General features: G+C 36.5%; 1 protein-coding gene across 1 annotated transcript in view; it reads left to right on the forward strand.

Annotated features, from left to right (window-relative positions):
* Positions 1 to 23,300, forward strand: part of BRWD1 (bromodomain and WD repeat domain containing 1) — a 115,515-nt gene that overhangs the window by 15,107 nt on the left and 77,108 nt on the right. The window contains exons 5-8 of the mRNA XM_060010294.1: positions 10,128 to 10,278; positions 12,342 to 12,440; positions 12,784 to 12,944; positions 14,099 to 14,320. Of these exons, the coding sequence (XP_059866277.1) occupies positions 10,128 to 10,278; positions 12,342 to 12,440; positions 12,784 to 12,944; positions 14,099 to 14,320 (633 nt within the window). The remainder of the gene's footprint in view (positions 1 to 10,127; positions 10,279 to 12,341; positions 12,441 to 12,783; positions 12,945 to 14,098; positions 14,321 to 23,300) is intronic.

A 23,300-nucleotide genomic window follows, 5' to 3' on the forward strand; every position in this document is an offset into this window, starting at 1 on the left:
TACCCTTCCCCTTCCCCGTGTCCTCAAGTCCATCCTCTGTGTCTGCGTCTTTGTTCCTGTCCTGCCCCCACGTTCTTCAGACCAATTTTTTTTTTTTTTTAGATTCCATATATATGTGTTAGCATACGGTATTTGTTTTTCTCTTTCTGACTTCACTCTGTATGACAGACTCTAGGTCCATCCACCTCACTACAAATAACTCAATTTCATTTCTTTTTATGGCTGAGTAATATTCCATTGTATATATGTGCCACATCTTCTTTAAACATTCATCTGTTGATGGACACTTAGGTTGCTTCCATGTCCTGGCTATTGTAAATAGAGGTGCAAGGAACATTGTGCTACATGACTGTTTTTGAATTATGGTTTTCTTAGGGTATATGCCCAGTAGTGGGATTGCTGGGTCATATGGTGGTTCTATTTTTAGTGTTTTTTTTTTTTTTTTTTTTTTTTTGCGGTACGCGGGCCTCTCACTGTTGTGGCCTCTCCCGTTGAGGAGCAACAGGCTCCGGATGTGCAGGCTCAGCGGCCATGGCTCACGGGCGCAGCTGCTCCATGACATGTGGGATCTTCCCGGACCGGGGCATGAACCCGTGTCCCCTGCGTCGGCAGGCGGACTCTCAACCACTGCGCCACCAGGGAAGGCCTATTTTTAGTTTTTTAAGGAAACTCCATACTGTTCTCCATAGTGGCTGTATCAATTTATATTCCCACCAACAGTGCAAGAGGGTTCCCTTTTCTCCACACTCTCTCCAGCATTTACTGTTTGTAGATTTCGTGATGATGGCCATTCTGACTGGTGTGAGGTGTTAACCTCATTGTAGTTTTGATTTGCATTTCTCTAATGATTAATGATGTTGAGCATCCTTTCATGTGTTTGTTGGTAATCTGTATATCTTCTTTGGAGAAATGTCTATTTAGGTCTTCTGTCCATTTTTGAATTGGATTGTTTGTTTTCTTGATATTGAACTGCATGAGCTGCTTGTAAATTTTGGAGATTAATCCTTTGTCAGTTGCTTCATTTGCAAATATTTTCTCCCATTCTGAGGGTTGTCTTTTTGTCTTGTTTATGTTTTTCTTTGCTGTGCAAGAGCTTTTAAGTTTCATTAGATCCCATTTGTTTATTTTTGTTTTTATTTCCATTTTTCTAGGAGGTGGGTCAAAAAGGATCTTGCCGTGATTTATGTCATAGAGTGTTCTGCCTGTGTTTTCCTCTAAGAGTTTTATAGTGTCTGGTCTTACATTTAGGTCTTTAATCCATTTTGAGTTTATTTTTGTGTATGGTGTTAGGGACTACATGTAGCTGTCCAGTTTTCCCAGCACCACTTATTGAAGAAGCTGTCTTTTCTCCGTTGTATATTCTTGCCTCCTTTATCAAAAATAAGGTGACCATATGTGTGTGGGTTTATCTCTGGGCTTTCTATCCTGTTCCATTGACCTATATTTCTGTTTTTGTGCCAGTACCATACTGTCTTGATTACTGTAGCTTTGTAGTATGGTCTGAAGTCAGGCAGCCTGATTCCTCCAGCTCCATTTTTCTTTCTCAAGATTGCTTTGGCTGTTCGGGGTCTTTTGTGTTTCCATACAAATTGTGAAATTTTTTGTTCTAGTTCTGTGAAAAATGCCAGCGGTAGTTTGATAGGGATTGCATTGAATCTGTAGATTGCTTTGGGTAGTAGAGTCATTTTCACAGTGTTGATTCTTAAATCCAAGAACATGGTGTATCTCTCCATCTGTTTGTATCATCTTTAATTTCTTTCATCAGTGTCTTATAGTTTTCAGCATACAGGTTCTTTTGTCTCCTTAGGTAGGTTTATTCCTAGATATTTTATTCTTTTTGTTGCAGTGGTAAATGGGAGTGTTTCCTTAATTTCTCTTTCAGATTTTTCGTTATTAGTGTATTAGGATGCAAGAGATTTCTGTGCATTAATTTTGTATCCTTCTACTTTACCAAATTCGTTGTTTAGCTCTATTAGTTTTCTGGTAACATCTTTAGGATTCTCTATGTATAGTATCATGTTATCTGCAAACAGTGACAGCTTTACTTCTTCTTTCCGATTTGGATTCCTTTTATTTCTATTTCTTCTCTGATTGCTGTGGCTAAAACTTCCAAAACTATGTTGAATAATAGTGGTGAGAGTGGGCAACCTTGTCTTGTTCCTGATCTTAGAGGAAATGGTTTCAGTTTTTCACCATTGAGAACCATGTTTGCTGTGGGTTTGTCATATATAGCCTTTATTATGTTGAGGTAAGTTGATTGAACTTTTATAATATATAGTCAGCATTGTAGGTCAAAAAGAAGGTGGTCATTAAATACATTGTGTTGTGCTTTAAGGTGCTAGGGAATTAGGAAGGAATTGGTTTTGAACTATACCTTAACCAATAGCTGTGTAGCCATGTACGCTTTCTGGCCTTGTATTTGGGAAATAATATTTCTGTTCTAAATTATTTAATTGCATTTACTTAAGTATTTTAGACATTTCAGGGCTCAGCACCTGAACCTTTGACTCTCCACCAAGTACATTTCTTTTATTTGATTCTTTGTAAACTCTTGATTTATGTTTGTATTGCACTTTATGAATTTGTTTTAAAGACATAGGTAAAATGAATAGGTTTTATTTCTTTTGGCCATTTGGAATAGGACAGACTTCTGGGTGAAATAACTGAGTCTGGCTAGGAGATGTTTTACATTGATGTTGAAATCTGTGGTCTTTACTATGTACATGTGGCTGAAATTGTTATTTGACCAAGAACATTTATTATTTCATATCTTCTGTAGGCTATACATGTGTAAAATTCATGCATTTTAAAGTGCCTATTTCGGGAATTCCCTGGCGGTCCAGTGGTTAGGACTCTGTGCTTCCACTGCAGGGGGTATAGGTTCTATCCCTGGTCAGGAAACTAAGATCCAACAAGATGCGTGGCACCAAAAAAAAAAGTATGCCTGTCTCTTCTGTTTTAATACATCTTGTTAAACAGTATTTTTAGAAAATGAAGTTTAACTTCTTTGGGAATATTTGTGTCTTCATTAAGTTCCATATGCAGCGGTCCCCAACCTTTTGGCACCAGGGACCAGTTTCATGCAAGACAGTTTTTCCACGGGGTAGGAGGAGATGGTTCAGGCAGTAATGCGAGTGATGTGGAGCGGCAGATGAAGCTTTGGTCACTCGTCCGCTGCTCACCTCCTGCTCTGTGGCCCTCTGACGGTCCTCGGCCTGGGGGTTGGGGACCCCTGCCATATAGGATCCATACTTTAATTAGTCTTTGCACATTTTGATCATTCTGCTAAGAAAATTCTGTCATTTTGATTTGGTACAACAAAAATCTCAAGATGAGTGTTTTCTTTTCAGAAGTCAGGTGATTTATGTCTAAAGTCCCTGAGAATTTTGCATTCTGTGTTTTATTCTTTTCAGGTGGTCTGATGGTAGTTCAAGAAACAGCAGGAGAACTCCCTGTCAAGTGTATCAGAAACCTTATGGGAATTACCTGGTGGTCCAGTGGTTAGGACTCGGTGATTTCACTGCTGGGGCCCGGGTTTGATCCCTGGTCGGGGAACTAAGATTTCACAAGCTGCGTGTTGACCAAACAAACAAAAAAGAATATCAGAAGTTTTAGGTTTTTTTTCTCCTGAATAGTTTGTAAGTTGGAAAAGCTTATATGGTCTAGAAACAGGGGTCATTGTTTTGCTAAGGGAGGAAGAAAATATTAATAGATTGCACAGAAATGCTAACTAAGGATGTGTCCGGGCAATGAAACTGAGAAGAAATCTCCTGAGGCAGGGGACCGTTCCTGTAAAAATTCTCCTCCCTAATAAAATAGTCACAGGAAGAAAGAATCCTCCCCTTCCAGCATTTCCAGGGTATGATGGCAAGAGCTGCAAAAACCATCCAGCAACGTAAAAACTAAGAGTCTGAGGGCAAAAAGCCAAAATGTCAAGGCTGCCAAAGCAGAAAGACATGCTCTTTAATGACACCATTAGATCACTGCATCGATTCCATCTACAGACTTGTAAGACACCATTACATATCTTTATTATTACTTAAGCCACTGCTTTGCAGCAAATGGAGTATTCAACAGCCTATTTTCATGTGCTGCGCAATCTTACAAATCATAAAAGCATGTCCACCAATCTGAATACCTGTAACAAAGTCACCCACCAACCATCTCAGTAAAGTGAGGCTTGTCTGGAAAATGCTATTAATGCTGACTTCATTGTTGGCTAAGCAGGCAGTCGCTGCTCTGGGAAGCTAAAACTGGTTAACTTTTTTGAATTAAAATACATTGAAATGCTTTTAAATGAAGGATCTTCATGCCAGCACTAGAACATTTCTCTGCCTAGGTCCTTTTGTAAATACTGTTAAGCTCCTTTTTCCTCTTATTTATATAGGAATATTCTGCCATTGACTACTAAACTTGCACTTTTTATTTATTTATTTATTAAATTTTTTTTTTTTTTTTTTTTTTTTTTTTTGTGGTACGTGGGCCTCTCACTGTTGTGGCCTCTCCCGTTGTGGAGCACAGGCTCCGGACGCGCCGGCCCAGTGGCCATGGCTCACGGGCCCAGCCGCTCCACAGCATGTGGGATCTTCCTGGCTGGGGCACGAACCCGTGTCCCCTGCATCGGCAGGTGGACTCTCAACCACTGCGCCACAAGGGAAGTCCCTATTTATTAAAATTTTTTAAAAAATTATTTTGGCTGCGCCATGACTGAGTTGCGACACGCAGGATCTTTAGTTGGGGCATGTGGACTCTTAGTCGTGGCATGCGTGTGGGATCTAATTCCCCAACCAGGGATCGAACCTGGGCCCCCTGCCTTGGGAGCATGGAGTCTTACCCGCTGGACCACCAGGGAAGTCCCTAAACTTGCACTTTTTAAATAAAGAAGAATGTCTGTCTCATCAGAAGCTGCGGGGAATTTCTTAAGCAAGGAAGACACCAAATTTTTTTTTTTTTTTATAAAAGGCAGTGCTTTCTGTCACTTCTTATGTTTCATTGTTATACTGTACTTTTCATTGTTATAGGAATTATGATATGGTAGTTTACTTACACGTTTTCTGTTGTAGGATTTCTAGGTGTAGCTTAAAATAATTTGAGGGAAAGCTAAAGATTAGACAGGTACATATTAAAGATATTAAATATTAATTCTAGATCCTGATTAGATTACAGCATCCCAAACTTTACAGAAAAAGCTACTTTTCCCCATAACGTTCCAATTATTTATTTATTTGTTTAATTTTTGAATTTTATTTATTTTTTTATACAGCAGGTTCTTATTAGCCATCCATTTTATACACATCAGTGTATACATGTCAATCCCAATTGCCCAATTCATCCCACCACTCCCACCCCCTGCCGCTTTCACCCGTTGGTGTCCATATGTTTGTTCCCTACTTCTGTGTCTTACTTTCTGCCCTGCAAACCAGTTCATCTGTACCATTTTTCTAGGTTCCACATATATGTGTTAATGTACGATATTTGTTTTTCTCTTTCTGACTTACTTCACTCTGTATGACAGTCTCTAGATTCATCCACGTCTCTACAAATGACCCAATTTCATTCCTTTTTATGGCTGAGTAATATTCTGTTGTATATATGTACCACATCTTCTTTATCCATTTGTCTGTTGATGGACATTTAGGTTGCTTCCATCTCCTGGCTATTGTAAATAGAGCTGCAGTGAACATTGGGGTACATGTGTCTTTTTGAATTATGGTTTTCTCAGGGTATATGCCCAGTAGTGGGATTGCTGGGTCATATGGTAATTCTATTTTTAGTTTTTAAGGAACCTCCATACTGTTCTCCATAGTGGCTGTGTTAATTTACATTCCCACCAACAGTGCAAGAGGATTCCCTTTTCTCCACACCCTCTCCAGCATTTGTTGTTTGTAGATTTTCTGATGATGCCCATTCTTACTGGTGTGAGGTGATACCTCATTGTAGTTTTGATTTGCATTTCTCTAATAATTAGTGGTGTTGAGCAGCTTTTCATGTGCTTCTTGGCCATCTGTATGTCCTCTTTGGAGAAATGTCTATTTAGGTCTTCTGCCCATTTTTGAATTGGGTTATTTGTTTTTTTGATATTGAGCTGCATGAGCTGTTCGTATATTTTGGAGATTACTCCTTTGTCTGTTGATTCATTTGCAAATATTTTCTCCCATTGTGAGGGTTGTCTTTTCGTCTTGTTTGTAGTTTCCTTTGCTTTGCAAAAGCTTTTAAGTTTCATTAGGTCCCATTTGTTTATTTTTGTTTTTATTTCCATTACTCTAGGAGGTGGATCAAAAAAGATCTTGCTGTGATTTATGTCAAAGAGTGTTCTTCCTATGTTTTCCTCTAAGAGTTTTATAGTGTCTGGTTTTACATTTAGGTATCTCATTCATTTTGAGTCTATTTTTGTGTATGGTGTTAGGGACTGTTCTAATTTCATTCTTTTACATGTAGCTGTCCAGTTTTCCCAGCACCACTTATTGAAGAGCCTGTCTTTTCTCCATTATATATCCTTTCCTCCTTTGTCATAGATTAGTTGACCATAGGTGCGTGGGTTTATCTCTGGGCTTTCTATCCTGTTCCATTGACCTATATTTCTGTTTTTGTGCCAGTACCATACTGTCTTGATTACTGTAGCTTTGTAGTATTGTCTGAAGTCAGGAAGTCTGATTCCTCCAGCCCCATTTTTTTCCCTTAAGACTGCTTAGGCTCTTTGGGGTCTTTTGTGTCTCCATACAAATTTTAAGATTTTTTGTTCTAGTTCTGTAAAGAATGCCATTAGTAATTTGATGGGTATTGCATTGAATCTGTAGATTGCTTTGAGTAGTATAGTCATTTTCACAATATTGATTCTTCCAATCCAAGGACATGGTGTATCTCTCCATCTGTTTGTATCATCTTCAGTTTCCTTCAACAGTGTCTTATGGTTTTCTGCATACAGGTCTTTTGTCTCCCTAGGTAGGTTTATTCCTAGGTATTTTATTCTTTTTGTTGCAGTGGTAAATGGGAGTGTTTCCTTAATTTCTCTTTCAGATTTTTCATCATTAGTGTATAGGACTGCAAGAGATTTCTGTGCATTAATTCTGTATCCTGCAACTTTACCAAATTCATTGATTAGCTCTAGTAGTTTTCTGGTGGCACCTTTAGGATTCTCTACGTATAGTATCATGTCATCTGCAAACAGTGACAGTTTTACTTCTTTTCCAATATGTATTCCTTTTATTTCTGTTTCTTCTCTGATTGTCTTGGCTAGGACTTCCAAAACTATGTTGAATAATAGTGGTGAGAGTGGGCATCCTTGTCGTGTTCCTGATCTTAGAGGAAATGCTTTCAGTTTTTCACTATTGAGAATGATGTTTGCTGTGGGTTTGTCATATATGGCCTTTATTATGTTGAGGTAGGTTCCCTCTATGCCCACTTTCTGGAGAGTTTTATCATATATAGGTGTTGAATTTTGTCCAAAGCATTTTCTGCATCTATTGAGATGATCATATGGGTTTTCTCCTTAAATTTGTTAATATGACTTTTTTTTCTTCAATTTGTTAATTAGTCAGGTTATGTAGACCCTACTACCACTTTCTGTAACTGCTACCCAGGGCTTGAAGGGGCTTATGCTCACAGCAGTATTTGGTGATAATGATAGTAATACAGTGATTCTAGGATTGTTGCTGATAAACTTTCTGAGACTGAATATGCCTGCGAAAAACAAGATGGTAGAGAGATGGGCTGTTTGACCATTGAAGGGACTTTGTTTCTGGCTTTACTTCTGAGGACCTTGTGTAACTGTGGCTTACTCATTGAAGTTGCTGTTAGAAACTGTTACTAACGTTCATATCTAGGACTTGAAAATATTAAAGGAAAATTAGCTATTTATTATATTGATTTTTGTCTATGATATTTTTAAAAATTCAGGACCATTTTTTCTTTTCTTTTTTTTTTTGGTCTGTATTGGGACTAGAACCATATTATTTTTCAGATACACCTTATTTTGTACAAAAATAGGATAACCCCACCCCCACCCCGATCTTTGATTTGATTTTGTTAGAATCCTCAGAAAAGCAGAGAATCTGTAATTCTCTTTATGGGAGTTAATAGCTGCCGGATGGAGTCCGTGTTCCTATAGTATCTGGACTTTGTCTTTATCTACTTGCCTATGTTGAAGTCTTCTTTTTTTTTTTTTTTGCGGTACGCGGGCCTCTCACTGCTGTCGCCTCTCCCGTTGCAGAGCACGGGCTCCCAGCAGCCATGGCTCACGGGCCCAGCTGCTCCGCGGCACGTGGGATCCTCCCGGACTGGGGCACGAACCCATGTCCCCAGCATCGGCAGGCGGACTCTCAACCACTGTGCCACCAGGGAAGCCCTATTTATTTTTTTGAGGTATAATTGACATAATAAACTGAACATAAAGTGTTCAAGTTGATAAGTTTAGATGTGTTACGTGTACCGTGACCCAACACCTCAGTGAAGATAGTGAACATACCTATTACACCCAAAAGTTTCCTCTTCTTTTTTTTTTGCGGTACGCGGGCCTCTCACGGCCGCGGCCTCCGGACGCGCAGGCTCAGTGGCCATGGCTCACAGGCCCAGCCGCTCCGTGGCATGTGGGATCCTCCTGGACCGGGGCACAAACCCATGTCCCCTTCATCGGCAGGCGGACTGTCAACCACTGCGCCACCAGGGAAGCCCAGTTTCCTCTTCTTTATAATTCTTCCTGCTTATCTACCAGCCCCCAGTTACCTGTGACCTGCTTTCTGTAACTATATATTAATTTGCATTTTCTGGAGTTTTATATAAATGAAATCATATAGCATGCGCTCTTTTTTCTGGCTTCTTTCAGCATAATTATTCTGATATTCATCCATGTCGTTGTGTGTTATTAAATTTTTTTATTGCTGAATAGTATTCCATTGTACAGACATACAGTAATGTGTGTAGGCATTCACCTGTTAATGGACATTTGGATTGTGTTCACTTTGGGGCTCTTAAAAAGTAAGCTGTTCAAGAACATTCACATACAAACCTTTATGTGGATGTGTGCTTTCACTTTTCTTGGGTAAACACCTAGGAGTATTATAGCTAGATAATATGGTAATGTATGTGTTACTATTAAAAACGCTACCCCATTGTTTTCCACAGTGATTGTTCTGTTTTACATTTTCACCAGCAGTTTCTCTGCATTCTTGCTGATCTTGGTCTGGTTAGTCTTTAATTTTAGTTATTCTCATAGGTGTGTAGTGATAGCTTATTATGATTTTAATTTGTGTTTCATCAGTTACTGGTGATGTTGAGCATCTTTTCATGTGTCTGGTTGCCATCTGTATGTCTTCTTTGGTGAAGTGTCTAGTCAAATCATTCTTAAAAATTAGGTTTTTTAAAATAGTGTTGATAGTTCTTTATATATTCTGGATACAAGTCCTTTATCAGATATATGCTTTGCCAATATTTTCTTTCAGTTTGTGGTTGTCTTTTCATTCCCTTAACAATACCTTTTGAAAAAACAGAAGTTGTTAGCTTTGCTGAAGTCCATTTTATCTATTTGTTCTTTTGTGGATTATGCTTTTGGTGTCATTTTAGAAATCTTTGCCTAACATCACGTCATAAAGAGTTTCTCCAATGTTTTCTTTTACAAATTTTACGGTTTTAGATGATACATTTAGATCTATGATCTGTCTTGAGATAATTTTAATTTATTGTGTGATGTATACATTAAAGTTAATATTATAATTATTTTTTGGCAAATGGGTATTCATTTGTTCTGGCACCATTTGTTGAAAAGATTATCTTTTTTTTGTACCTTTGCCAAAAATCAGTTGTTCTTATATAACAAGTCCTGAAATCAGGTATTGTTCACCCTCAACTTTGTTCTTTTTCAAAGCTGCTTTGACTTTTCTAAGCCATTTGCATATACATTTTAGAATAAAATTGTCAATTTCTACCAAAAAAGCCTACTGGGATTTTGATTGGATGGCTTTGAATCTGTAGATTAATTTACTGCTTATTTCATTCTTTAATTTCTCTCAGCAGTGTTTTGTAGTTTTCCTTGTACATGTTTTTCACATGTTTTATCAGACTTATCCCTAAGTATTTATATTTTTTGAAACTCTTGTAAAAAATGTTGTTTTTGAAACTTGCTCTCCAATCAGGTGTTGTCCAATAAGCATGTGGCTCCTGATCATCTGTTGCAAATCTGCCAGCGCATCGGTCCCATGTTGGATAAAGAAATTCCACCCAGTATTTCAAGAGTCACTTCTTTACTTGGTGCAGGAAGGCAGTCTTTGCTACGTACAGCAAAAGGTACCTTAATTTGAAGAAGTGTTCTGCTTTGTATTACTAGCTTAATAATTATTATAATTGTGAAGTAATGTAAGCATTGTGGAAGAAAGGTGATATGTAACTAAAAACCATGCTGTGGACTATAAAATTCTCTGCATTTAGCATAGATGTTGAATTTTATTACATCAGTGTTTAATGGGTCCTTCTGCATTTAAAAAAATGATAAAGGTATAGATGTTAAGCTTAAAAGCTTGAATTTATTCTGAGATGTGTTTGAGGTTTTATCAATGTGAGTTCTTATTTTTCCATTTTGTAGCTCACTTATAACTTCACTGAATGTAATTGTATGTGTCTAATAAACTCTTTAAATGCTAGAAGTATTTCACTTGATATTTAGATTCTGAAGCCCTTTTATAAGGGGAAGTGATTTTCTAAATTTGGTAGCAGTTTGAAAATGAGCACCAAAAATGTACAAATGCATGGTTCTTTTTCACCAGTTTTTTTTGCGAAATTATGTGGTAGCAAAATGTTTGGAATTGCTGTTCTTTTTCTGTTAGCTTGGTATAAATTACTTAGACTCAGTATATGTATGTGATATGATCTATGTATACAACGTGGCTTAACTGCTAATGGGCAAGAATGTTGGCTCTTCTGATCCTGAGTATACGTCAAGTTCATCCCTCATGATTATTTTTAAGATCTGTTGCTGACGTGATGCTGCCTCTTAGATGCTCCACCAGTGTAAAGTTTGACTGAGAAAGAACAACCCTTCCTCTTGGTTCCATGCCAGACTGGTTTGTCAGCTTTAGTTGTTTCTCAGTGCTCTTATGGTCATGCCACACTGTGGCTTGAATCAGGAAACTGTTCATATTCTTCCTTTTTCTGTGTCCCTATTCACCTTGTAATTATTCTGTTTTAGGTTGTTATATAGTAGTTGCCTGGGTAGCCTGTTTTCCTGTTTTCTTTACTTGTGTCAAGCTCAATGTCGTTTTGTGATGAGCACTGCTTTAGAACTGGCAGACCTTAGAAGAAACTTCAGCAAGCTGTCCTAGGGTAGGGACCATATTTCTCTGTTTTGTACTAGTGACGCAAGAGGATGCCTTGTAACTGCTCTTTGATAATGATAGTGGTAATGAATTCATTCATGTAACACATGATATGCCTGTTAGTTTGGGGCACCCGAGGCTCAGTAGAGGGTTTATATAATGCCTTTCTTACCTTCCTCTTTCAGTTGTGAAGAAGCACATTTCTAGCACAGCATGATCTGTATTCTGCTGCTATCTCCTATAGAGGGGGTAGACAGTTTTTCTTAGTATATTTGCTAAGAGGGATAGGATTTGAGAATTAGTGTTCAGACTCAAAGATCCTACATATGCTCTTTTGTAAAGGATTATCTATGATCCTAAAACAAGAGGAAAGTCATTTAATTTTGTCAGTACTTTCTAAGGAGATTAAAATCATGGTAATATTGGCCATCATTATTTTTAAAACTCAGTAACATTTCAATAAGTTAAATAAGTCAGGATTTTCTTATAAACCAAAAAAATTGAAATTTTCCTTACAAAAATTTCTGGTTTTGGAGAGTTGGATCGGTTGTGATTAAGACCTTTATCATTAATAATTGTATGGTATAATTCTGCAATGAAAAATAAAAACCTGTTTGGCATTGAGTGGGACTTGGAGTCAAAAGATCTGGTTTTATGGTCCATCTTGACTAATCATTTACAGTGGATCTCTTTAAAGGTCCTGGAACCTTTGAGCCTCAGTTACCTCACTTGTAAATTGGCAATGATACCTACCTCACAGGGTTGTTGTGAGGATTCAATGAGATAATGTATGTGGAAAGCACTTTGTAAATTGTAAAGTGCTACACAAATGTTAGTTGTTGCTGTTGTATCTGAGATGTCTTAAATTTTTTTTTCCTTCAGAAATAGTCTAATAAACCTCTAGGGCTTTTCTGTTAAAGTATATTAGTTGGTAAACCTTTGAATAAACAGTTTATTACAATATACGTAAGTATTCTATAAAATCTTTCTTGGGGTTAACTTTCAAGATTTTATGTGTATCTAAAATTCATTTTAAAGACTGCAGGCACACAGTTTGGAAGGGCTCTGCCTTTGCTGCTCTTCATAGAGGAAGACCTCCTGAAATGCCGGTGAATTATGGTTCCCCACCAAATCTTGGTAAGTGAGGTTGACTTTTTAGAGGCCCAAAACCATTTTTAAATTTCTTGACCAACTTTGTAACTTCTATATTAAAACTTAAAAGGTAGTACTGGTAATGTTGTTTCAGATTTGTGGTTTTCCTAAAATTATTACTAAAAGTAATAAAAGTCAATGAAAACAATCTTATTTTAATAAGAAGTGTGTACTAGTGCTTATAGTAGAAGAGAATTGGGAAGAAACTTCGTCTTTAGGATTTCTCGAGCATTGATTTTTGTGACCCTCTAGAAATTGTTTTGGAGGTTTTCTTAGCTTTTTACATATTGGCTCCCCCTTAACCACTTTCATTGTTTTTATTTCCTAGTGGAGATACATCGAGGAAAACAACTCACAGGGTGTTCCACTTTTAGCACAGCATTTCCAGGAACTATGTATCAGCATATAAAAATGCACAGAAGGATTCTCGGACATCTATCTGCTGTTTACTGTGTAGCATTTGATAGGACAGGACATAGAATCTTTACAGTGAGTTAACATTTTAAACTCAATTTGGTATCATCTGGAGCACTTTAGTGTGCCTCAGAATTATCTAGAAAATCTTATAAAACATGTAGATTCTATCTTTCCTCTTTGTCAGGAATTTTGACTCAGTAGGTCTGGTGTGGGGCCCATGAATTTACATTTTTATTCAGTATCGCAAGTGATTCAGATGCAGATAATCAGGCCTTGTGTGTTTTTTGTGATAAACTGATTTAGAACAGTGGTTCTTGAGCATGATCATCAAGGATGCTTAAAAATATGCATTCCTAGTACTTCCCCTCCAGCCCATTCTAGACCTACTGAATTAGGTTATAGTATGTATTAACCAAAAACAATCCCCCCAAAACCCCTCTACATTAATCAAAAAGACCCCCTTCCCCCAAATCCAAATCTCTACAGGTGATTCATATTCACATTGATTAATCATGATCTAGGGGAATTGATTAACACTGAAAGATTATTTTATAATTGTTGTAAAACTATATGTAAATATTTGGAATTTAATTTGCCATTTTAATGTTTTAAGGGAAAATTAAGGTGGGTAAGAAGTTTAAATTTCATTTTTCAGTTGTTGAGACTCAGTAGATACTCAAATATTTGCTGAATGGATGGATGCTTGCTGGTACTATAAATTTGAGACTCTGTTGCTTAGTTATTTAAAATGAGTGTTCTAGTCCCATTATTTTTTGTTTTTGGAATTGCCACTTAATCAACTTGTGAAACATAGATCAGTCTTAACTAACATTTGTCAAATTATTTAGCTTGATGTGAGCTAAACGAACGTTTAACCATTGTTAATTGAAATGGGTGAGCCATGAACTTTTAGTTGGACTTATTCCATGGCAGAGAATTTGGGGAAAATAGTATTTATAATAAGTCTAAGCCATAGAAATGAAAACTTCAAGGTATCTTTATTATTTGATTTGAAGAAAAAACTATTATAAGTGTTCTTGGCTGTCAGAAAAAACTATTGTAAGTGTTGTTGGCTGTAAGGTTCATAATTTGCAGAATGTTCTACAGTTGGAAAGAGAGGAGGAGTTATAGACACTTAATTTGAGTGACATGTAAATGGTATTTTTTTAAATGATAAAAAAGCCTTGCTGTATTAACATTTTATTTTTGGGTGTATTTTTTCTCAGGGTTCAGATGATTGTTTGGTGAAGATTTGGTCAACACACAATGGCCGCCTATTATCCACATTAAGAGGTCATTCTGCAGAAATTTCAGATATGGCAGTAAACTATGAGAATACAATGATTGCTGCAGGGAGCTGTGATAAAATAATTAGAGTGTGGTGCTTGAGAACTTGTGCTCCAGTTGCTGTGCTCCAAGGACACACGGGGTCAATTACATCTTTACAGGTAAACTAGCTTTAGTGTTCACATTTGTGTATTATCTCCTTTTCCTTTAAAACTCTTTTTCTTTGGAGATGAGAAATAGTAAGATGCTTAGTAGTTATATGCTCTATTTTAAATTTAGTAATGAAGAGAAATATAATTAATCATAGTTCCATGAATCTTAGAAGGGTGATGTAACAAATATGTAATGCAGTTAAGAGCTGTATATAAAGGCTTGATGGATGACTTATTGTTTCCGTAAGGTTTATAGTTGAACTGAATGAGTGTCATTACACACTCATGGTGTTAAAGGAGAAAAATCATCAATTTAAGACTTGTGGATTTTGATGAGTGGATTAAATTTGCTGAAATATATTAATTTTTTTCCTTCATGGGGGATGTTAATTTTGAACCACATACACAGTAGACAGAATAGTATGATGAACCCCTATGTGCCCATCACCTCAGGCCAATTCTTCTTCAGCCATTTCACCTTGTACCCAAAGCAAATCCTAGATTTCATATCATTTCTTCTGTAAAAAACTTCAGTATGTCTTCCTAAAAGACATACTGTGTTTTATTAGAAACATTATCATCACACTTGTTTGTTGATGTTCAAATTTCCAGTTGTTTCATAAATAGCATTATTTTGTTTAGTTTGTTTGAATTAGGAATCAGACAAAGCCTGTACCTTACAATTGCTATAGATTAAAAGAATTTTAAAACAATTGCACAGTGTTGTCCAATTTTTTTTTTATAACCACTTGCAGTTTCTTTGTTGAGGAAGTTGGGTTTATCTATAGAGTTCCCACAGTTTGGGTACCATTTGCTTCCTTGTGGAGTAGATAACATGTTTCTTTGTATTTCTTGTAAGTTGGTTGTTGGATCCAGAGCAGTAGTTTTATTTAATGTGCATGAGAATCACTTGGAGGCCTTGTTTAAAACACAGATTGCGGGGCTTTCCTCGTGGCACAGTGGTTAAGAATCCGCCTGCCAATGCAGGGGACATGGTTTGATCCCTGGTCCGGGAAGATCCCACATGCCGCGGAGCAACTAAGCCCGTGCACCACAACTACTGAGCCTGCGCTCTGGAGCCCGTGCTCTGCAACAAGAGAAGCCACGACAATGAAAAGCCACAACAATGAGAAGCCTGCGCACCGCAACGAAGAGTAGCCCCCTGCTCACCGCAACTAGAGAAAGCCCGCATGCAGCAATGAAGACCCAACGCAGCCAAAAATAAAAACAAATATAGATAAATAAATTTATATAAAAACAAAAAAAGACAAAAAAACACAGATCGCTAGGCCCCAGTGCCAGAAATTTTGTTTGATTCAGAATGTTGGAGGCGGGGCCTGAGAATTTGCCTTCATAACAAGTTCTCGAGTGCTGCTTCTGCTTCTCCTTTATACATTATTATTATTTTAAAAATTTTATTTCATTGTATCTTTTATTTTATTATTTATTTATTCATTTATTTAATTTTAGCTGCGTTGGGTCTTTGTTGTTGTGTGCAGGCTTTCTCTAGTTGCGGCGAGCGGGGTCTGCTCTTTGTTGCGGTGCGGGGGCTTCTCATTGCGGTGGTTTCTCTTGTTGCAGAGCACGGGCTCTAGGTGCACGGGTTTCAGTAGTTGTGGCATGCAGGCTCTAGAGCGCAGGCTCAGTAGTTGTGGTGCACAGGCTTAGTTGCTCCGTGGCATGTGGGATCTTCCCGGGCCAGGGCTCGACCCCGTGTCCCCTGCATTGGCAGGCGGATTCTTAACCACTGCGCCACCAGGGAAGCCCTGCTCCCCCTTAGGGACTACACTTTCAGGATCATTGATCGAGAGGCTTGGTTACCTTGAGGTATGTTCTTCCAGGCATTGAACGTCTGGTGGACTCTGCAGTCGTCTTAGATCCATTAGTACTGAGAATGGTGCTACTCAGTCATTTTTTTTTTTTTTTGAAAATTACGTTTTGTTAGTAGATAATGATTTGTAAGGCCTTTTAAGACATGTTGGTGCTTCTGATTTGAGTTTGAGTAAGACAAGCAGAGTGGTTTCATTTTCATATGTGAATTTACCTAGGGTATATGTTAAGTGGTCTATAAGTAGATTTGGTGTGAAGTTCTGTGATAGAAGTGACTTTTCTCAATTCCTGTGGCCAATATTCTTGAAGAATAAAGACTGCAGACTTATTTTTGAAGGATGACAACTCTAATTGGGGTTGTGTTTTACTTTGAAAATGTAAGCAAAATTTTTGATTTGCCTGTTTATTTTTTGGCAAGGAGTATATTGTTCTCTAGAGGATTTCATAGGTTAAAAATTAATTCAAATCCTAGCTAGGTTCTAGAGGTTAAAAAAACTTTTTTCATTTTGTTATTTGGTATGAACTTATAGGCAACATAACAGCAAATAAGAACATTTATAATACTTTTTGAGGGTGTCTGTCTTAAAACCATTAGGGAATTCTTCAGTGTGAAAGTGGAGCTCTGGACTTCACTGAAAGCCCCATTCTTTTGGTAATGGGGGCCCACATGTGTTTACTACCTACTGAATATATCAAAAAACTCTACTTGGGTGGTGATAGGTTTTTATACTTCAGAAGGCTTATCTGTGCTTGCTAGTGGTTACTCTGAAGTTCAAAGTCAAGCAAATGCATGATTTTAGTTATTAATCTTTTTCATGTTCTTTGCCTTGTTGTTACTGGCATGTATAAACCATTTTAAATTTTAGTAAAGGTTTTCTTTTTATTTATTAAAAAAATGGTATGTAAGTAATATGGTTTGCAAAAAAATTAGACAGTAGTTAATAGCAAATAAAATTAAAGACTTCCATAATCTTACCATCTAGAAATAATCACTTTCAGTATTTTAGCACACACCTTTCTCATGGGTAGCAGTATACAGTGTCACTTAATATAATTTACATTCTCAAAAATGTTAGTATTAGACTTAACTGGGTTAGAGGTAGAACCTTTTGTCTATCTAAGAGGATCAAGTGAACATTCTTCAGGAGTAAAAGACATAATGCAGAGCTGGCAACTATAGAAAAGCTGGATGAGGGTGACAAAAGTATCTGAAGTACTAATAGAATGAGAAATTATGGGACCAAGATACAGTAAATAAGGAAAGCCCAGGGAGAGGAACTTGAGTTTGAAGGCATATGCCAGTTTCACAGGAGGTGGCTGAGAAGCTTAGCTGAAATTTTGACAGACTTGTAGGGTTGGGGAGGATATATCTTGGAAGTATGTATGCATAATAAATTCATAATAAATATGCAAATTTCATCAGAGAACTAGAAGTTAGTAAAAAGGAAATTCTAGAATTGAAATATATAACTGAATTTAATAATTCAGTGGATGGTTTTAACAGTGTATTAGATGCAACTGAAGAAATCAAAGAGAGAATTAATGAGCTGGAAATGGGGTTAGAAGAAAATAAATAGATGGAAGCACAGAGGGAAGAGTTTGGAATGTACTGAAAGAGATTAAGAAATAGACAGGAAATGCTGAAAAGATTCCACACGTGTATACATACATATATACCATATGTGTAATTGGAATTCCTGAAGAAGAGGAGAGAATGAAGCAAAAGCTTTGTTTGTAGTGATAATAGCTGAGAATTTTGCAAAATACGCTAAAGAAATAAAGCCACAGATTGAAGAAACACTAAGGATCCTGGGCAGAATAAATATACAGACATACTAAACATTACAGTAAAAGCTTTAAAACTGAAGACAAAGTGAAATCTTAAGTAACCAGAGGGGAAAATAAAGAAGGAATAAAACTGACGGCTAGCTTCTCAGTAGAAGCAGTGGAAGTTGATAGACAAAGGAGTACTCTTCTTAAAGTGTTAATAGGAAATGACTGCCAGTCTTGAATTCTGAACCTACTGAAAATACCATTGAACTACAATAAACACATTTTCAGACAAATGGAGAGTTTCTTAGTGATGGAACAGCACTAAAGGGAATTCGAAATAGTATCTATTAGGCAGAGAAGGAATGTGATCCCAGGCTTGGAATAAGAAAGAATGAAGAATTAAAAAAACAATGTGTGTGAGCAAATGGAAATAAACATTGACTCCATGCAACACATGTAATGTCTTAGGGTTTTAAATTATGTATGGAATTAAACTAACAGTAGTAATAGCTTGTATATAGGGAGGAGGTAACTTTAGTATTTGTTAGATCTTTGCATTTCATAATCTCTAAAATAATTAAAAGACTAGCAAGAGAATATATAACGACTAAGCTTAATAGAGGGGGAAATATGGAATAATAAAAAAGCAAGAAAGGAAAGAAAAAGAAGTGTAGGAAAAGTACTGAGATGAAACTAGGATATCATTAAATGGCATTGTAATCATAGATTACTTGTAAATGCATTAAATGGTCCGGATAAGAGAGAAAGATTTCAGACATAATTGAAAAACAAACCTCACCTTCAATATAAGGGTATAGGGAGTCTGGATGTAAAAAAAAGTAAAGGATGGAAACAATTATCCAAAAATTAACCATAAGAAGTCTGGTATAACATACTAATATTATTAGATAAAAAGGCATTAAGGCAAATACCAATTTTAGAGATAAAGAGGGACAATTTATAATGATTAAATGTTTCATTAGGCAGGAAGAAGAGTTCTGAATTTGTATGTGTTCAGTAACACAGCCTCAAAATACATTAAGCAAAAATAGAACATATGGGGAAAAATAGACCTCCATAATATTAATGGGCAATAAGCACATCTCTGGCTCTCTCAGTAGTTGGAAGAACAATCTGTGTCATTAAGAATATAGATTTGAACAATGTAAATAATAAGCTTGATCTGTATGATACATTAGAACACTGCATATTATATTCACATCATTTCTTTTCAGTCTTAAGTGGATTATTATATAAATATTGTCCACATTCCAACCCTTAAACTAAGTTCTCAATAAATTTGAAAATAGTGAAAATAATCTTAAGTATATTCTCCAGTAGTACTATTAAGCTGGAAATTAACTAGCAGCCAGAATTAATAGAATAATCCTCACTTTTATAAATTAAGCAATACACTTTTATGTAACCCATGCATCAAAGATGAAATCACAATAAAAATTTGAGAATATTTTGAACTGATTAATAATGAAAATATTATAATTATAACTTGTGGGATATAGAGTTTGGTAGCCAGCCACCAAGATGGTGCCCAGTGATTCTTCCCTCCTCATGCTGTTACCCACTGGTAGTCTCCTTGTTGAATAGGGTTGACCTGTGTAACCTATAGGATACTGGGAAGGTGATGTAGGGTGACTTCCATTGCTTGATTGTGAAAGGTTATAAGACAGTGGGAGTCACTGTCTTATTCTCTTGACATGAATGGAAACATCTGTCTTATTCTCTTGACTCACTTGTCTTGAGGGATGCCTGCTGTGTCATGTCGACAGGGCACTCAGACAGCCCTATGGAAAGGTCTTCATGGTGAATAATTGGAGTCTCCTACCTTAGCCGTGTGAGTTGGCCTTTCTGGAAGCATGTCCTCCATCCTCATTTAAGCCTGGGCTGACATCTTGACTTCAACCTCAGGAGACCCTGAGCCAGGACCACCCTGCTAAGCTGTTCTGAATTCTTGACCCTTAGAGACTGTGAAATAATGAATATTTACTGTTGTTTCCAGTAGCTAAGTTTTGGGATAGTTTGTTATACAACAGTAGATAATTAATACCCAGCTGAAGCAGTGCTGAAAGGGAAGTTTATAGCCCTCAATGCATATATTAAAGAAAAGGCTGAAATTCAGTGATTAGATGTATTTCTCAGAAAGTTAGAAAAAGAACAGGAAACAATTAAGGATGGAAAAAATAATCATAACAGTAAAGAGTATCAACAAAGCCAGAAGTTCTTTGAATGAAATACTAAAAATGGTGTAAGACTGAGATTAATTTAGGATCAAAATAGAAATATCATAAATATTATCATATTTGAAAAAGGGAATCACTATAGACCCTTCAGACACTAAAAAGTATATTTTAAAAGTTTTATATGGAAAATTTGAAAAAGTGAATTATTCTAAGACTGGCACAGAAAGAAATAAAATCTGAATAGACCTGTAACTATAAAATGCATTGAATCTGTAGTTAAAATTCTTTCTCTACCTGTTAGTATTTCTGTCAGAAATGTTTAACCTGAATCACATGAGGAAGCAGTCAGACAAATGCAAATTAACAGTTTATGAAAGCAATCTATATCCTTCAAAAGCTTAGTTTCAAAAAGACAAAAGGTGGGAGAACTATTTTATAAGGGAAGTAAAAAACTGTGACAAATATAAATATGTGATTTGGATCCTGTCTTTAAGAGAGGGAAAAAAAAAGAAAACCTATAATGGACATCTGAGAAATTGGGGGAAATTTCAATATTAATTGTATATTAAATGTCTTGAGTCTAATAAATGTATTATGTAGGAGAATATCATTGTTCTTAGGAGATACATGCTGAGGATTTTAGGGTTGAAGTGTCATGATGTCTGCAACTTAGATTCAGATGGTTCAAGTCCATCCAGTAGCCAGGGGCAAGTGTGGCAAAATATTAACGATTGGTGAATCTTGGTGACTGGTATGTGAGTGTTCATTGTACTATTCTTGCAGCTTTTATGCAGATTTGAAAGATTGCAAAGCGACATTTGGGGAAAATGAACAAATGCTATACTATCACTGCAACTGTTCAACATTAGCAAGTACTACTAAGCAAGAAAAAACAAAAATGTATAAATATTGGAAAGAAAGAGAAAAAAATTTTCATTTTCTTTTTTTTGGCCGTGCCGTGTGGCATGTGGGATCTTAATTCCCTGACCAGGGATCTAACCCCTGCCCCCTGCAGTGAAAGCATGGAGTCCTAACCCCTGGACTGCCAGGGAAGTCCCCCAAATTCTCATTTTTCAAACAGTTTGATTACCTACTTGAAAAAGCCAAGAGAATCAATGGAAAATGCCTTGACAGATTTCAGTTTAATCTTACAGTAGTTGTGGGACTAGATAGTGATAATGGCTGCAGAGTATTGTGAATGTACCAAATGCCACTTAATTATACATTTTAAAATGGTTAAAGTGGTGAATTTAACGTTGTGTGAATTTTACCCCCTCCTCCACTCCCGCATGCTAATAGCTCTGTCTAGAATGCACATGTGAGCACACAGGAAAGATTTGCATTTTAACAGTTAGTAGGACGGCTTACTACCTTTAAATAATGCATTCTTTAATAGCAAAATAGAGGATCAACATATATTAAAGACTGCTTATTTTGTCACTGAATAAGTTGTAAAAGTAGAAGTTATTATGCTCTCAGGCACATGTTATATACTAGACAGTTACTCAGGATGTGTGATTTCAGGAAAACTGTTTTGACTTTGGAAGTAGACATGTGAGATTGCAGTACAGAATCACAAAGCCAAAAGGGACTTTGAGAAATTGCAGTTCTTACTGTTTCCTTTATTTAGAGGTGCATGTTACAGTCATCGATGAGTAGCTTTGAGGTTGGTTAATAAAACATGGCTATATGTCAGCGATACTGCATTTGAGGAAATGTTGTTACTTAGAAACAGTAAAAGGAAGGCTTCAAAAGTTAAAAATGCCTGTTGGGTACTAAAAAAAAAAATCTCTTAAAACGCAAACTTAAGAGGATTTACCTGGTGAATTCTCTAAAACCTATTAGAACTGCTGAGAGCTTAGTAAAACATTTAGATATAGGACCCATGTCCTAAAACCAAAACTTTCTTATAAACCATCAATAATCAGTTTGCAAATATAATGAAAAAAGTACATAATTCATAATAGCAACAAAAGCTTCACATAGGAGTAAACTTACCAGGAGACGGGGAAAGGTCTTAAAAATAATGGCAGAACCTTGGGTGGTGGGGAGGGAATAGTCTAAATAAGTGAAAATTTCTACCATGCTCCTGAATCAGGAGATTCAATGTTGTAAAGCTGTCACATCTCCAGATCATGGTGTAAAGTCAGTGTATTTACATTTGAAATCCCAGTTGCTTTGTTTTAATGGAACTTGGCATGTTATCAAGTTCATTTAGAAAGAGAAAGATAAGCACAAATAGCCAACCACCCACCCAATCCCTCAAAAAAAACCCTCAACTTTTTGCGATACTAGGTATTTAAAAATGCTTTAAAAGATGTTATAAACAGTATAGTGTCAACCCAGGGCTAGACAAAGACATCAGTGAGACAAAATAGAGAGCAACAAACGTCTTGTGTATCTGTCACATTAAGTGACCTGTGTTCTAACTAACTTTAATTAAAATTCTTTACTCTGTGTTTGCAAGGTTACAAATTTTACCTTGTTTTAATTAACAAGAATTATCCAATTGTTAATATAATTTCAGTTACTACTTTTAATGGGATATTCTCTAAAACTCATTGTTAGTCCATATTCTGAAACATATCTACTTAGATGTAAATAATCACTTAAAAAACCCTTGATTTCATATATTCGAAGAGAAGGAGCTTAGAAGAAGCTTCACTGAAGAAGTCGTAGGTTCAAATTTTATCTCTCTTACAAAGTGTATATAACCTTGGGGAAAAGCATGAAACAGAGATAATAAACTATCTCTCTCTGGCATGTTGTAATGATAAGTAAGTATGTAACTCATACGGAAAAACAAAAACAACCCATTTCTTCCCAACACTTCCTTTTCTCTTAATGGCAATACTGGTCTTCCTTTTGCATAAGTTCCTTTATCTTGAATGTCTCATGAGTCAGCAAGTTGTGTTGCTTCTTTCATGAAGGTAGGGGGTACTGCCGTCCAGTTAAGGTTCTTGGATCAATTGGATTGATTCTTGGTTCTTTATCTTATCTGTTCCTTTTCAATCAATATTATATACTGCTGTCAGACAGATCTTTGGGTTGCCTTCAGTGTTTTACTTGAGAACTACAGTTAACCTCTTAACTTGGTGTTATTGGGTCCAGATTTTCTATCCATTTAACCCATTTCCATACCACTTCCAAAATGAACACTTAGTCTTATAGATCTTTCTGTTAACTAT

The sequence above is a fragment of the Delphinus delphis genome, chromosome 4 (genome assembly GCF_949987515.2).
Source record: "Delphinus delphis chromosome 4, mDelDel1.2, whole genome shotgun sequence".
Lineage (NCBI taxonomy): Eukaryota > Metazoa > Chordata > Mammalia > Artiodactyla > Delphinidae > Delphinus > Delphinus delphis.